Genomic DNA, 16671 nt, shown 5'->3' with positions numbered 1-16671 from the left:
AGTGACGCTTCTGAGGCAGAGAGAAGAAAGGAAGGAAAGTGCTTCCAGAGCCAGTACTACTTGTCGCATCCCTGCAGCCTAGAGTACATGCCTGTCCTGCCTGTCTCCCCGTACCACAAGCTCTGAAAAGCCAGGGGACCCTTCATGGGTCTGTTTCTCCCCATTGCTGACTGCAAGTGTCTGGGAGTCTCAATACATACTCACCGGCAGGCTTTTTTCCTCTACCTGGAATGCTCTGTCTCTACTTTTGGCTGAAAACTCTGTGTAGGAAAAGCCTCCCTCAAGGCACAGCATGAATGTGCCTTCCTCAGAGAGGCCTTCCATGGGCCAGCTGAATGAAGTCAGGTCTTCCCATTTTCCTTTCCATAGAAACTTGTCTTCACAGTACGCATCACAAGGAGTAATTCTGTATTTGTTGTTTTTTAAATTTATTTTTAAAGTATCTTTCTGTTGCTGTTGTCGCTTTTCCACCTTCCCCCTACCAGTCATAAGCTCCACAAAGTGCTGCTCGCCAGAAACACAGTGCAAGACACATATGTAATTTTAATTTTTCAGTAGCCACATTTTTAAAAGTAAAAAGAAACCAGTGAAATGAAACTTAATAATATATTTTATTAACCAAATATATCCAAAATGTTGTCATTTAAATATGTGCTCAATAGAAAAAACTTATTAATGAGATCGTTGGCTTTCCTTTTTTTTTTCTTTTTCTTTTTTTTAGAGACAAGATCTCGCTTTGTTGCCCAGGTTGGAGAGCAGTGGCTCAGTCATAGCTCACTACAGTCTCAAACTACTGAACTCAAGTGATCCTCCTGCCTCAGTCTCCTAAACAGCTAGGACTGCAGGCACACATCACCACACCCAGCTAATTTTTTTATTTTTTAAAAGACAAGGTCTCACTATGTTGCCCAGACTGGTCTCCAACTCCTGGCCACAGCAATCCTCCTGCCTTTGCCTCCCAAAGTGCTGGGATTACAGGTGTGAGCCACAATGCCTAGCCTTTTTTTCTTTTGTGCTAAGTCAACATTTCCAGACTTGTGTGGAAATTAAGACCACATACGAGGAATTTAAAAGCAAGACTGTCATTTATAAAAATGTCATTGCAGGAAGGAAGGCAAGCTTACTGGTCAGCAATTGAAGACTACCTCAGAAACCCATCAAAGACTGGCTTCTTATAGGAAAAGCCTCCACAGACTCAAAAAGCCTCTAGTCTCCTGCCCATAGGAAAGCATGCTCTGGAAATGGTGTGGGGACAAGGCAGAGTGTTAACTACCCCAACTTCTGTGTGTATTTCACACTTACGACACATCTCAGTTGGGACTAGTTACATTTCGATTGTTCAATAGCCACACGTGGCTCGTATTTGTATTGTATTGTATTGGACAATTGCTTGCATTGTATTGGACAATGCAAATCTTGCAGGATGCCTGAAAAATATTACTTACCTAATAAAGACCTGATGTATGAAGGCAGGGGAAAGGGAAAAGAGAAGGAAAAGAGGAAGAGAAAAAAGATGGGAAGGAAAGAGAAACTAACATTTGTTGAGTAGTTACTATGTTAGATTCTTTCATACAACAATAAATTATGTCATTTAATTCTCATATCAACCCTGGTGAGAGAGGTATTATTAGAACCACCTTTATGAATGAGGACACTAGTTTGGAGATGTCATGTCACTTGCCCAAGATCATGCTGTCTTTTGAATGAAAGAAGTAGGACAGAGAATGCAGTCTCCCCTGCCATCCTCCCGCACTCACAGAAGTCATACATAACAAGTCTCTTCAAGCCAGCTTGCCATCTAGATTTCTTTCTCCTCCAATGGAAACTTTCCAGGGTTTCTATGAGTGAATCCCACAGACATTCTCCTTCCAAAAGTATGATCTGACCATTGCAGGCTGATGTAGAGGTCTCCTCTCCCTCCTTAAGTGATCCTTATTTCATTAGCTGCTGTTGCCCATTAGAATTCTACTATGACCAAACAAAATTGTGGCACTTGAAGTACCACTCTCTAGCTCTATGCCATTCCCTTCCTTCCTTCATTCAATTAGCACACATCCCAGATAACTCTGTTTAAAGAGGAATAAGAGGGAGAAAGAGAAGAAAGAAAAAGAAGGAGAAGGAGGAGGAGGAGAAGAAGGAGAAAGGAGGAGGAGGAGGAGAAGGAGGAGAAAGGAGGAGGAGGAGGGGCATAAAGAGAAGGAGGAGAATGGAGGAGGAGGAGGAGAGGAGGAGAAGGAGGAGAGAAGAAAAAATTCAAGCTAAAAGTTATCTCATCTCAGTCAGGGAACCTCCTCTGACCACTCTCCAAGTGCAAGAATCTTCCCCCTCTTCTGTGTTCCCATGGAACCCAGTGGAATTTCTCATGCATATCATCACTGTTTACTTCTTGGATCTCCCTCACTGCACTGTGAGCTCCTGAAAGGCAGAGACTATGACTTTAATCGTTATATTCCCAGTACCCAGCATTTATTGAATAGAGTTGCTAAATGAGTAAATAAATGAATGAATGGATGGATGAGCCCATAGCTCTGTTTAAATGTAAGAACCACCGCCTGGTACCACACAGTCATAAGGGCTAAAAGAGGACTAGTATGTACTCTTGCAGTAGCTGAATTCCACCCAGACCAGTTATCCAGGTGTGGTTCACGGCAACACAAACCGACAACATCAGCAGAACATCTATGACGCCTCCAACCATTGCATAAGAAGTGATGTTCTAAGCTATGCAGAAGATGTAGCAAAGCCGGGAGGTCAGGAACCTGTGGAAGTCATGTGAAATACCCCCAGAACGCAGTAGGATGCAAAGAAGCAGTGCTAAGCATTAGAGTTTGGCCACAGAGCCAAGGATCCCGGTCATGCTGGCCTGGAGGGGACAGGGAACATGCAGTGTTGGCATCCTTCTACCCTTCCTTCTAGAAGGACAAGTGGTGGCAGACTGCACCAAGCAATGGGTGCAACCACAGGAACTCAGTTCTCCCAAACTTACAACATCCTGGGAAAGTATGTGCACCCTCTAGGATCATCTTCAAAGATGTTTATGGACGAAACACTTTGTTGCAAGTTAAGATTGTGGTCTATGCTAGGTCTTGGGCCAGAACTTCTAACCTTAGCTGTAGCATACTTGTGTGCCCCCAGTGGGAACAGGTGTGCCAGAGGGAAACACAAATCACCTAAGCCCCAGGAACAGCCAGGTGACGGTGAGGGGTCAAGGACTACAGTAAGTAGCCAGACCCCGATGGCCTACTGCCTAGGAATGAGCCCTCCCATCTACATAAATCATATCATGTCCATGGATACTGTGATATGAAAAAAGGTTGGGAAGCACTGATTAGACTATAGGCCAGCACCAGAGAGTTAGGACTTTTAAGAAGAACTTCATTTTGACAGGCCAAGTAGATTGAAGTCTCTCAAATGTGAGTCCAAGCAAAGGCCAGTCTATTTGTGTGGATGTTTCTGTGACTTCAGAAGGAGGATGGAACACTGGGGCCTTGCACCATTGAAAATAAATAACAAAATGCACAAGAGTTAAGTTCCAGACTGGCAACAAAGGTGCAATCCGGAAAAACAAACAAATCAAGGAAGTGATACTGCATCTCCCACGCAGCTGTGACACACAGGTCAAGGGCCAGCGTCAGGCCCCAAACCACTGCCTGGCACCTCCACACCTCGCTTCCCAACAGGGTATGGTCCAGGGAAGAATTACTCCTTAGAGTAGCTTCACAGACAACAAAGGAGGGGCGGCGAGGGGATTGTTATTGTCAGTGCAGCTGGGCCCACTATCCCCACCCCCAACATTTACTCTCCTGTTACTGTTCGTGTTTGTCTTTTCAGGTGTAGATTGGAACTCAATATTGGACAGAGCTGGGCAGGTATATAACTGGAGAACCATAATGCTGCCTAAGAAGGACTTGGGGTGTTAGGAAAGCCTGTCTTCTACAGAACTCTTACCACCTGAAACAACAAGCAAACGTATAAAAATAAATACTTCTCCTCATTACTACTAAGCTGGGCAGAAATACACTTCACAGTCATGGAGAGTGGCCCAGAGCTGTACTGGGGCCAGCCTAGAGGACGTGGGCAGGAGCTGAATGTGGCAAGGAGGCTCTGGCCACCTGAACAGACATCAGAACAGCCCCACCTGCCACAGCAGCTCTGGCTGACATCACTGTCTCTCTAGATCCTCAGTGAACAGAAAAAGGCCAACACAACTGGCACAGAATGATGTGGGGTGGATAGCTCCAGGGTGTGTGCGTACGTGCTGCAGCTGGCATGGCAATGCTATATTCCTAGCCAAGGAGAAGCCACCTCAGAGAGCCATATCAGAAAGGGGAAATGAGGCCAGGCGTGGTGGCTCACTCCTGTAATCCCAGCACTTTGGAAGTCCGAGGCAGGCAGATCACCTGAGGTCGGGAGTTCAAGACCAGCCTGACCAACATGGAGAAACCCCATCTCTACTAAAAATACAAAATTAGCCAGGAATGGTGGTGCATGCCTGTAATCCCAGCTACTTGGGAGCTGAGGCAGGAGAATTGCTTGAACTCAGGAGGCAGAGGTTGTGGTGTGCCAAGATTATGCCATTGCACTCCAGCCTGGGCAATAAGAGCAAAACTTGGTAGAAAGAAAAAGAAGGAAAGAAGGAGGGAAGGAAGGAAGGAAGGAAGGAAGGAAGGAAGGAAGGAAGGAAGGAAGGAAGGAAGGAAGGAAGGAAGGAAGGAAAGAGAGAGAGAGAGAGAGGGAGGGAGGGAGGGAGGGAGGGAGGGAGGGGAGGGGAGGGGAGGGGAGGGGAGGGGAGGGAGGGAGGGAAAGAAGGAAGGAAGGAAGGAAGGAGGGAAGGAAGGAAAGAAAGAATGAAAGAAAGAAAGAAAGAAAGAAAGAAAGAAAGAAAGAAAGAAAGAAGGAGAGAGAGAAATGAAAGCTAAACCCTACCATATCTCATCTCAGCTGGAAGTGCAGACACTGCCCAGCCCGCATCCATTCACATTGCCTTTGGGGAACTTAGGATGTATCAGAGGGAATTTAAGTTCTACTAAGTCCCAAATTAAAAGGCATCCATGGCCTTCACAGAGCTTCACACGCTAAACTTTGCTCCTAGCTTCTAAAGGGGTTCTTTAACATTTTGAAAACTACCAGAAAGCAGATATCACCTTTTATGAAAGCTAATGAACATTCACTGACTCGTGATCCATCATGGGTCAAAGAAGAATGGGTATCTTCCTGATGTGGATCCCATCCTCATACTGCAAAGGTTGTTCCAGGTCCCAGTGACACCATGATGTGATTGGCTTATTTGCTCCTCTTTGTTCCCCTACCTCCTGGACCAAGACAGAGAAAGTGAGAGCCTTTTCTTGATGATGAGACACTCTCCTTTCACGATGTTGGAACAGGAAATGGTGAAGGCAGAGGTTGCTATTGTACAAAAGCATGAAGTTAGGTTGGCAATCCATGCCTGCTTGCTCCTCCAAGAAACTAGAAGCAGAGGCCCAGCCCTACAAGGGGCCATACTTAGCTGCATAATCAGAGGTTTGTGTGGGGCGTACAAGAGGGACTAGAGAGGTTATGCAAAAAAAAGCTCTGCAGGTAGGTACCCATTGTATAAGGAACCCAGGAAGGGCAGAAAAGAGGACCCCAACAATGCTAGTAACTAGCATCTACTAACACCTTAACATAGCCCTAAAGGAAAACCCAAAAGTCATATTCTGTGCTCTTAAACAATTATTTTTTTTCATGGACCAAAAATGGTGAGGCCTCAGTGAATAAACAAGAGGAAGACAAGGCAATGAGCACTGGCAGCTGGTAATAACAAGAAGGCACTGTGTGTTCAGAGCTCTGCAGGGGAGCTCTTTCTCAATGAGACCTGCTCTCACCACCTTATTTAAAATTGTCTCAATACCCTACCCTCTTTTCCTGCTTTATTTTCCCTGTAACACATTCCCTTTTAATATACCCATAATTTACTGACTTGTTTTGTTTATTGCATTCTTCCCTCACTAGAATGAAAGCTCCATGTATGTAGGATTTTTTTTCTATGTTTCTTCACTGCTTAATCCTTAGCTGTTAGAACTATGCCTGGCATATAGTAAGCAGTTTGGTACCTAAGTGTTGATAAATGGATGGATGGGAAGGACGGATAAAAAGAGTGCCTGGTAGACCTAACGCTTCAGCTGCCAGATTCCTGAAGTTCCCAGAGGAAGAAAATGCTACAGAAATCAAGAGAAGCATTTAAGGCACATATCTTCAACATCAACTCTTCCTATCCAACCACAATGCTAGATCCCAACGTAAAATGAAATAAAATTTCCACAGAATCATCAGCATTAGGCTAGTATTAGCTTTGCCTTGATCAGCTACAACCCACAAAAAGTTACTTGCACAATGTCATAAATACACAGTACAGTCAGATTCAAACAAGGTCTTTATGAATCAAAAGCTCTTGCTGTTTTCACTTTATCACACCAAAGGTTACTGCAGAAATGCCAAACTAACCTTTGGGTGTTTAAATCCCATTTTGCCTTCTGAGTCATTGATCATCCTTGGTCTCAGTAGATCAAGCACGTTAGAACTGTGGCAGAAGGGATAAGAATGAAGCAGCCAAAATTGAGCCTTTGTTTCTTAGGTAATGCTGAAAAGTTTCTGGAATAAAAAAATCAATAGGCTGAAACGTGACATCTTACAGTCAGTTTTACACACACACACACACACACACACACACACAAACCTGTATGCATGTCAAAAGCAACTAGTAAGAAAACACAGTATTAAAACTTACCACACTTTTACCTCTGCCCAAGTTCCCCACAAATCATGAGTACTGAAGACGTGCCACTCAGTAACTAACAATCCTGGGAGATGCTGCTTAATCCTCAAGTCGATTTCACCAGCATACACATTGCAACAGCTCCAGAAAGCTCTCTCTTTTCTTCCTCCCACTCACATGCTTCCCCCTGGGCGTTGTACTCACTGCCAGTGGCCACCTCCACCCAACTTACAGAAACCTGGCCCACAGCACCCTGCAATTAATGTCATCAGACATGCAAATCTGATTGTCAACCCATGGAACATGCTCACAGCTCACCAGAAGATACTGTCCTTTACAATCAGGGAGGCACTACTGAGTCACCATTAGCAGATTTTTCTTTAATGGCTATATAGTAACTACACTCATTTATTCACATTTTTACCAAGTCTGCCTCTTGATTATTTGAGCAGCCAGCTTAGGTGTTCAGTGTGTAAGCATGGAAAAGTAAAGGCTCCCACAGGGAACAGGGCCACCCATGACTTTGCTTCTCTCACCTGGGCCAACCTGCCAAGCCAACCATCTCACACTCACCTAAACCCACAAAAGGGGAATAGACGAACACTCCAGTCTGCACCCCTCGCCTGAGTCTGAACACAAATACAGCTCAGGAATGAATATTCACAGTCGTTAGTGCTAGTTTCAGCATTTGCACCTGCCAACCAGTAAGGCTATTTCTCGTCTCCTGCTTAAGAAATAAGGCCTGCTGGAGTGAATGTAGAGTGCACGTATGAAATAAATAAGAAGGTGTATTGTCTTGTTACCATAAAATGAAGTAAACCAAGATTTTTAAAATGACTTCTTTTCGAAGGACAGAAGTATCACATACTGCCAAGACCTGAATCACCCTTTTAACTACAGACTCTAAATAAGTATGCAAGTTGTACTAGAAGAAGAAAAGAGACCTCTATAAACCTTCTGTTAAAGGAGATTAAACATTAAATCAATTAAGACAAGGGTATGGACAGCAGTTTCATATGGTGCACATGTGGATACAGAAACTTGGAAGAAAGTGATGCAATAGGCCCTTGATTCTAATTTCTCACTCCTGTTACACTTGAGCGACCTGAAAGCATAGAGGCAGAACCAGCTATGCAATCTGTGGGGCACAGAGCAAAATGAATCTTTCAGCAGACTTCCAACAAAATGTTTGAGAAGACTGGCTTCCTTTTTTCTCTTTCTGCTTCTTAACTAGCCTTCCCCTTCATACTGTTCAGGGTCTCAGTGGAACTAACCAGCAGACCCTCCTAAACTCCATAACCACCCCCAAGCAAAACCCACTTATCTCCTGAATCAAACAGTTCCTCTAATAAATTAATTTCAGGAACGTGGCTAATGATGGTGGATGGCTTGGGGGCGGAGGTAAGCCCAAAAGTGAGGCCCGTAGACAAGCCCGTTTAAACCGCAGTCTTTCCTAAAAGGATGCCACTCAAGAACAGCTTTTTCCAATCACGACCATCACCGCCCTTTCAATAAGAGGAAGATGCTCAGCTAATTAAGCTAACTTGCTCATCATTTTTCCAGCTGCACAGAGAACACCAGACACAATATTCACTCACATTTAGCCTCACTTTTTTATTCACCACAGACTCAGAGTTGCCCTCCAAGAATTGTTTCCCAAATCACACCCACAGTAATAAAGAATATCAGCTTAGACGCTCAAATATTTCTTTGACAATTAAGGAAAAATGTGAAAGGCTGATCTTTGGCATGTGGACAGTGGGAAAGAGGATATTTCTAAACATCACTTGTTACCTAACTCATGGAAAAGGAAAGTAATGATGTGCCAAACCGTGAAGGAAAGATGATACACTTCGAGCCTGTGGCTTTTCCTGAAAATCTACTTTTTCAGACCTTGTCAAGTTCCTCATTAAGAATATTTCATTCCTGGCCAGGTGTGGTGGCTCATGCCTATAATCCCAGCACTTTGGGAGGCCAAGGCGGGCAGATCACCTGAGGTCAGGAGTTCAAGACCAGCCTGGCCAACATGGTGAAACCCCATCTCTACCAAAAATACAAAAAATTAGTCTGGTGTGTTGGCACATGCCTGTAATCCCAGCTACTTAGGAGGCTGAGGCAGAAGAATCGCTTAAACCCAGGAGGCAGAGGTTGCAATGATCCCAGATCATGCCACTGCACTCCAGCCTGGGTGACAGGGCAAAACTCTGCCTTAAAAAAAAGAAAAAAAAAATTATTCCCACATCTAGCAAAATGCCTCGTGATTCAACACCATCAATGATTGAGAACACATGCAAAGGAAAATTCAAAGGCTTAACCCGGCTCAATGTGAGAGCAGATGCTGTTCTCCATAAAATGTGGGCCCGGAGCTCTCTGGGAGCAGGGATGGGTGCGTTTCCAAAGATAGCCCCCAACTTTTCACTTCACAAGGACTCATCTCATGCCAGAGAGAGGATACCTCAAAGTAAAAATCTCCTTTCAGTTGATCTCTTTCCATTCCCAACTTTTCAAAAACTATTTCCTTCAACACATTATGAAAAAAAAATGGGTTCTATTAATTTCAGAAAAATTGAAGAAGGATCCCCGAAGGTGGTATATAAATTCTATTTCCAGTCCAAATGTAAGATTCACAGAAACAAGGAGGAAAAATATCCCATCATAGTCTTTTCTGAATCTTTACAATTTCTGTGTTAATGAGAACCTGGAGAGAGTTGCTGACAGAAAGGAAATCATGAGTTTGGGGAGAAAAGGAAGGAGAATAAAGGGAAGAGAAAAAAGTGAGGACGTGGGAATAAGACTGCAATAGAGGCAAAGTAAACTCTTGACTTTGCCTTCAGTGGTTTCACATTGGTAAGCTAATTCTCTTCCTGTAGAAAAATCAACTCCCATCTGAGAACCAATCAGAACACAGTCACTTATCAGGGCACAGAAGCAGTTTCATCAACTCACCCCACCTCTTTTATTCATTACCACCACAAAACATAAGTCATTATGCATGAAGCCAAAAGTAAAACCAGCAACACTTATCACAATTAACATAAATTAGATTATATCCAGTTTCCAGTGCATTTCTTTCCAGAAGGCATAATCTTGCCCTTGATTGAGACTTCCTAGTATCATGTCCAGGAGTATGGAAGGCAATCCGGAGCTCATTAGATAAAAGCAGAGAGTTCTCACCTATGCTCTCTCTTTTTAACTTTTTTTATTGATGCATAATCATTTTACATATTTACAGAGCTCATGTGCTGTTTGAATATATGCATACAATGTGTAATGATCAAGTTAGAGTATCTGGGATATCTATCACCCTTGAAACATTTATCATTTCTTTGTATTGGGAGCATTTCAAACCTTCTCTTCTAGCTATTTTGAAATACATAATATATTGTTGTTAATGATAGTCACCCTACTGTGCTATCAAACACTAGAACTTACTTTTCTATATGAATGTATATTTGTACCCATTAACCAACCTCTCTTCATCCTCCTCCCACACCGTTCCCAGCCTCTGGTATCCACCATTCTACTCTCTACTTTCCTGACATCAACTTTTTTAGCTCTCACATATTAGTAAGAACATGCGATATTTGTCTTTCTGTGCCTGGAGTGTTTCACTTAACATAATGACCTGAAGTTCCATCCCTGTTGCTGCAAATGACAGGATTTCATTCTTTTTGTGGCTCAGTATTTCACTGTATATCTATATACCACATTTTCTTTACCCATTCATTCATTGATAGACACTTACGTTCATTCCATACCTTGGCTATTGTGAATAGTGCTGCAATAAACATGGGGGTGCAGGTATCCCCTTGATATACTGATTTCTTTCCCTTTGGATAAATATCCAGTAGTGAAATTTCTGGAGTATATGGTAGTTCTACGTTTATTTTTTTGAGAAACCCCCATATTGTTTTCCATAATGGCTTTACTAATTTACATTCCCACCAACAATGTATAAGAGTTCTCTTTTCTCCACATCCTTGCCAGCATTTATTACTTTTGGTCCTTTTCATAACAGCCATTCCAACTGGGGTGAGATAATATCTCATTGTGGTTTTGATTTGCATTTCTTTAATGGTTAGTGATATTCAGCAGTTTTTCATATGCCTGTTGGTCATTTGTATGTCATCTTTTGAGAAATATCTGATGGGATTTTTTTTTTTCTGTTAAGTTGATGGAGTTCCTTGTATATTCTGGATATTAGTCCCTTGTCGAATGAATAGTTGAAAAATACTTTCTTCCATTCGATGTTTGTCTCTTCATTGTGTTGATTCCCTTGCTATACAGAAGCTTTCTAGTTTAATATAACCCCACTTGTTCTATTTTTGTTTTTGTTGTGTGTGCTTTTGAGGTCTTAATCATAATATCATTGCCTAGACCAATGTCCTGAAGTGTTTCCCCTATGTTGTCTTCTAATAGTTTTACAGTTTCAGGTCTTAAAACTTTTAATCCATTTTGAACTGATTTTTTTTTAATATAGTGAGAGACAGCAGTCTATTCATTCAGACAGTTTCATTCTTCTGCACATGAATATCCAGTTTTCCCAGCATCACTTATTGAACAAGGTGTCCTTTCCCCAATATACGTTTTTGATGCCTTTGTTGAAAATCAGTTGACTATAAATATGTGGATTTATTTCTGAATTCTCTGTTCTGTTCCACTTCTCTATGTGTCTGTTTTTATACCAATGCCATGTTGTTTTGGTTACTATAGGTCTGTGGTATATTTTGAAGCCATGCAGTAGATGCCTCCAGCTCTGTTCTTTTTGCTTACTATTGATTTGGCTATTTGGGTCCTTTTTTGGTTCCATACAATTTTTAGCATTGTTTTTTCTATTTCTGTGAAGAATGTCATTGGTATTTTGCAACCATCTATCTGAGTAGATGTAAGGGGATGTCAGTGGGGCTCCAGGGATATGGAGATTCATGGGCTGTTGGTCTCCAGGGCAAGATGCAGTCTTGTCGGGCCTGAGCTCTCAAAAGGGCACCACGCTGCAGTTGCTTCAGTCTTGGGCTATATGTGTGACCCATGGCGAAATCCTTCTCTGAGACAATGCCATCATGTGGGCTCCAGGAAGTTTCTTATATTAGTCTCAAGGTCTGTGAGAGCCAAAGGGCACTCTGTAGCCAGGATTGCAGTAGTCCCTTGTGGAAATGTGGAACGCATGGCTCTCTCCCTTCCCTTTTCCTTCACTGAGGAGTCTCTCCTGGCTCCGATCTCAGCTGGGCCAGCTGCTTTGCTTTCCTCTCCTTCCATGCCTGAGAGGTTTCCTGTCACTGTCCTACTGAGTTCCTGTGTTCTCTCTGAAATACTCTCTTTGATGTCATGCTTATCTAGTTGCTGTTTTGGTCCTCCTTTGTGGAGGAGGTGAATAACGGGTGTCTCTAGTCAAACATCTTGAAGCCCCCTCCTATGCTCTCTTAATCTCTTCTGTATCTATTTCTCTCTCATTGGAACACACAGAGAGGGCAGAAGCTCCTCTAATCCATACTGATCTGAAAGAAACTAAAGTATAAACTTACTCCTTCTACTTTCTAGTGTTGTTGTTGTTGTCGTCTTTGTCATTATTAAAAACTGTAAGTGAATTGTTCTGGCCATCCAGACCATCATGGTGGTCATGACAATAATGACTAGCATCCAGTCTTCATCTCTACACCCCAACTCCAGTCATGTAATCCATGGTACAATAGCCATTGGGAGTGAAAATAAACAGCTCCAATAATATTTATTAAAAATGCTTTCTAGGTGAAAACGTGATTTTAAGACCCCCCTCCTTTAAAAGACCAACTCAATTCCACTTTTCCCAAAGACTGATCCTTGAGTCCCATTCTCATCTCCCAGAGCAGGTAAAATTTCTATCAAATAACAGTTTTGTCACCATCTTCAAGTAGGAGCTTTCCCACAAATTCATCTGGGCTATGATATTTTAAGAAACAGCATTTTACAGCAGCCAAAAGGTTTGTAAGTTGTATGCAGAAAAGCCACATTTCTGTATAGGCAGAGTGGGAAAGAATGTCCAGGTACCAGCCAATCTGAAGAAAACGTGTCTGTTCTGGCAGCCAAGTGTCTAACTAGGGACATCCTAATGACAGAGTGTCAGGTTGAATTTGGGGGATGGGAGGGAATCAGAGAATAGGCCTGGAAACCAAATTTAAAACCTTTCAAATCTCCGAGGAAGAATATACATCCCAGGCTCAAATAGTGGCTCTCAATTATGAACCTCTAGAGCAGTAACTCCATGCATGATCCCAGAACACTCCTCTCTGACCCAGCCTCCAACCTCTGCCAATGAACAAGCTCTGATTCTTTAGCCTTGACCAAATCCTAATGAGACTTTACTCACTTCACTCTCCGTATGTTCCTGTTGGGTTCCAAAGGGCTTCTGGTTCTGGAACTTGGCTGAGCGAGCCCCCTCAGACCTGTCCAAGATCTTGGCCTGCCTGGTTTGGTCCTTACTGCTCTCTAAGGCTTTGAATCTAAGTCATACATTGACCTCAGAAAACTTGTCCCATCTCACCCACCCACCACCATTACCTATGACTCCTTACTCCAACCCCTTAGGATGCACAATGTAATTGGCCGATATCTCAGCTGAGTCTACCTTACCATAATCCAATGGCAAGGTTGAAGGCATCAAACACAGAAAAAATATTTTTTAAAACAGTCATAGACATGAAAGAAGAAGTGCTATCTCAGAAGCCAAGATAAATATCAACACAGACATGGTTTGGCAGTCTCTAGCTTGTTGTGTATAAAATGTTACACTGAAAGTTAAACTGCTGGGCTCTTTAAGGGTACAAAAATGTGCATGGAAGTTCACCTCCAGGACAATCAGGGAGAGTGGTGTGTTTCCATTTTAAACTATGTTACTATTTTGGGTTGTCAGGCATTGTGAATTTTACCTTGTTTGGCATTGGATATTTTTTTATTCCCATAAATTATCTTTTTGTTTGTTTGTTTGTTTATTATACTTTATGTTCCAGGGTACATGTGCACAACTTGCAGGTTTGTTACATATGTATACATGTGCCATGTTGGTGTGCTGCACCCATTAACTTGTCATTTACATTAGTGTATCTCCTAATACTATCCCTCCCTCCTCCCCCGACCCCACAACAGGCCCCAGTGTGTGATGTTCCCCACCCTGTGTCCAAGTGCTCTCTTTGTTCAATTTATAATCCTTTGGGTGTATACCCAGTAAATATTCCCATAAATATTCTTGAAATCTGTTCTAGAATGAGCTTAAGTAACTTAGATGCAGTTTAATACTTTTGCGAATTGCTTTTTCATGATTTATTAGGCAAATACAGAGCAGTGCTCTAGACTGCTAATTATTCCCCACTACTGAGGCAAGGCTCTCCTGACTGTTCTACCAGTACTCTGTGAATTATGGATTTTCCAGTCTGACTGGAAGGAACAGGCAATATTCCCAGCCTTTGGTGAGAGCCAGGCTCTTCCCCCAACAAGCTTGGCCCCCAGTCCCCGGTAGTTTCCCCACATGCAGGTGCTGATCAGTACAATGCTGAATCCTTGAGGGCCCCTCTGCAGTTATTGGGGTCCTCTCTCTCCATGCATCTCTCTCGTTCCTGATACTCTGTTCTACGAACTCTAACAGCCTTGGTTTCCCCAGCCTCTTCACACCTTCTCCTCAAATCAGGAGTCTGAATTGCACTTGCCTTCCTTTCCCTGTGTCTCAGCCTGGAAATTCTCTCCACTCAGTAAGCTGGAGCAGCCTGAGCATACACGTTTGTGTCTCTTATTTCTTAAAGATCACTGCTCTTCATCACCTGATGACTGGTGTTTCGAAAATCATTATTTCATGTATTTTATCTGACATTTTTGGTTGCGTCAGGCAAAAGGGTAAATTTGGCCCTGTTACTCCACCTTGGGCAGAAACAGAACTTCTTTAAAACACTTTGCACTCAATACCAGTATCATTACACAGAACAGACACTCCCAAAACCAGTGTTTTTCAAAGTAAAGTCCTTGGACCAGCTATGTCAGAATCACCTGGGACGCTTGGCAAAGACGCACTTTGCTACATCACACTCTCAGATCTATTAAATATAAATTTCCTGCCACTAAAATGTGAGAATCGTTGCCGTTGCCATGGCAATTAATTAGCAAAAGACAATGAAATCTTCTTCTGATAGTCCAAAAATCACTGGAATAGGCAATGGACTAAAAAGTCACTGGGAGTTGGGGGGATGTTAGGGAGAACGCTGGGAAGTCAGTTTCCTAGAAACCACGGCTCTCTGTTGCTAAATGAACTATTTTCCATGTAGCTGCTTCCTTCTCATTCATTGCCATGGGAGAGCACATGGTGAGATGGGTGCCTCTCCTGGCTGCCTCCACACAAGAGGCTCTCTGGGCAGCAAGCACTAAACCAACCAGGAAATTGTTAAACCAAGATGTGTGTTTCCCCCTCAGTCATTAAATAACCAATACAGCAATAGTAGCCATGCTCCCCAGCAATGAGTTCACAATAGTAACGACAATCACACGGTCAACCTTTTGTTCTCCAATCTCAGGAGCATTTGGAATGACCCCTCTGTCATCTTGACCCACCACAGACCCATTTTCTGGGGTAGGAAACAAAGAGTCTAAAAAGCAGGCATGAGACTTCAACAGAATACAGGCATCTTCAGGCTGAGTCCACCAGAGAGGCAACAGGCTATACTACATAAGCACAATTGTGCACAAATCTTTTCTGAGACTTGGTTTTGATCATCTTGTTCATTCAGAAACTAGTGGCATGGCTCTCGCTGCTGGAGAGAAAGTGATAGAAGCACTCGTCCATGCTTGATCCAGTAGAGGAAAGGACAAAACAGAGTGTATCTCACATCCCAGATTATTATGTGTTCCCTATTTGAACCAACTTTTACCCAAACCTACCTATGCTTCACTAGCGTTGGAGATATCCAGTGGGCAAGGAAGGAGATGAAAGTGCGTGGATACAGGCAGGGTCAGATTATCCAGGGACTTTTGGGCCGTTGGTAAATATCTGGATTTTATTTTAAATGCAATAGGAAGCTACTGGAGGGTGTAACCAGGGAAATGATGTGACTTTTAGTTGTATTTTTCAAGAACCACTCTGGCTGCTTTGTGGTGCATGGGTTACAGAGGGCAAGAGTCAAAGTCAGGAGACCCTTGCAGCAGTGCTATTCCAACCACACCCTGTGGACCAGAGATAGTCTGCAAGCTGTTACAATCTACAAGGACAGGAACTGAGATGAAGTGTTTAGAGGCTTTTAAATATCTTGAAGTAGTTTAACATTGTGGCGATATCCAAGCAAGATTTTTTTTTTTTCTTTTTACAAAAATATAAGGCTACAATGGACTCCGGGGCTGGGGTGGGAACTGGTCCTTTACCACAGATAATTTGAGAGCCCTTTGCAGTAATTCAGGGAAAGGGTGCTGGATGCTTGAACAAGAGTGGATCAGGCACAGAGAGACAGTGTTTCAGTCTCCCAGGATCACACATGGACAGTAAGAGGAAGCTGGAAGTTCAGGATATGGAGGCTAGAGCACCCAGTGACACCTCCGCCTCTGCCCACCTGCATTAACCTGAGCACTTGCCAATTCTCTGAAAAGGGGCAACCGATAACCTTGTTTCATTCCTGAAAATAATATTACACATGGCATAAATGTTAACAGTTCAGACACGAGTGAAGCTACCCTGTATTTAAATCCTGATTTCACCACGGTGTGACCTTGCATGAGTTACTTAACCTCTCTGGGCTTATCAATAAAATGGGAATAATAATAGCCTCTTCTCAACAAGTTGTCCATAAGGGTAAAATAAGAAGAAGCCTGAGAAGAGGTTGACACCTAATCAACAGTCACTCAGTCATTAGTTGTTCATGCATCTTCCTGTGAAGAAAAAGCTTCATAGTAAGATTGTGGTCACAGAATCA

At 42.9% G+C, this 16671-nt stretch overlaps 1 protein-coding gene across 2 annotated transcripts in view; it reads right to left on the bottom strand.

The window, feature by feature from the left end:
- TMEM45A (transmembrane protein 45A) overlaps positions 1-16671 on the bottom strand; it is a 79350-nt gene that overhangs the window by 49279 nt on the left and 13400 nt on the right. The window contains exon 2 of one of the 2 annotated variants that reach the window (XM_007986050.3): positions 6484-6630. The exons of the other annotated variant lie outside the window; for it this stretch is intronic. Within the exon in view, the coding sequence (XP_007984241.1) occupies positions 6484-6528 (45 nt within the window). The 5' untranslated portion in view covers positions 6529-6630. The remainder of the gene's footprint in view (positions 1-6483; positions 6631-16671) is intronic. 2 annotated transcript variants of the gene reach the window in all.

Source organism: Chlorocebus sabaeus, chromosome 22 (genome assembly GCF_047675955.1).
Source record: "Chlorocebus sabaeus isolate Y175 chromosome 22, mChlSab1.0.hap1, whole genome shotgun sequence".
NCBI lineage: Eukaryota > Metazoa > Chordata > Mammalia > Primates > Cercopithecidae > Chlorocebus > Chlorocebus sabaeus.
The sequence above is the reverse complement of the archived record's forward strand: the minus strand, read 5'-3'. Positions and strand labels throughout refer to the sequence as shown.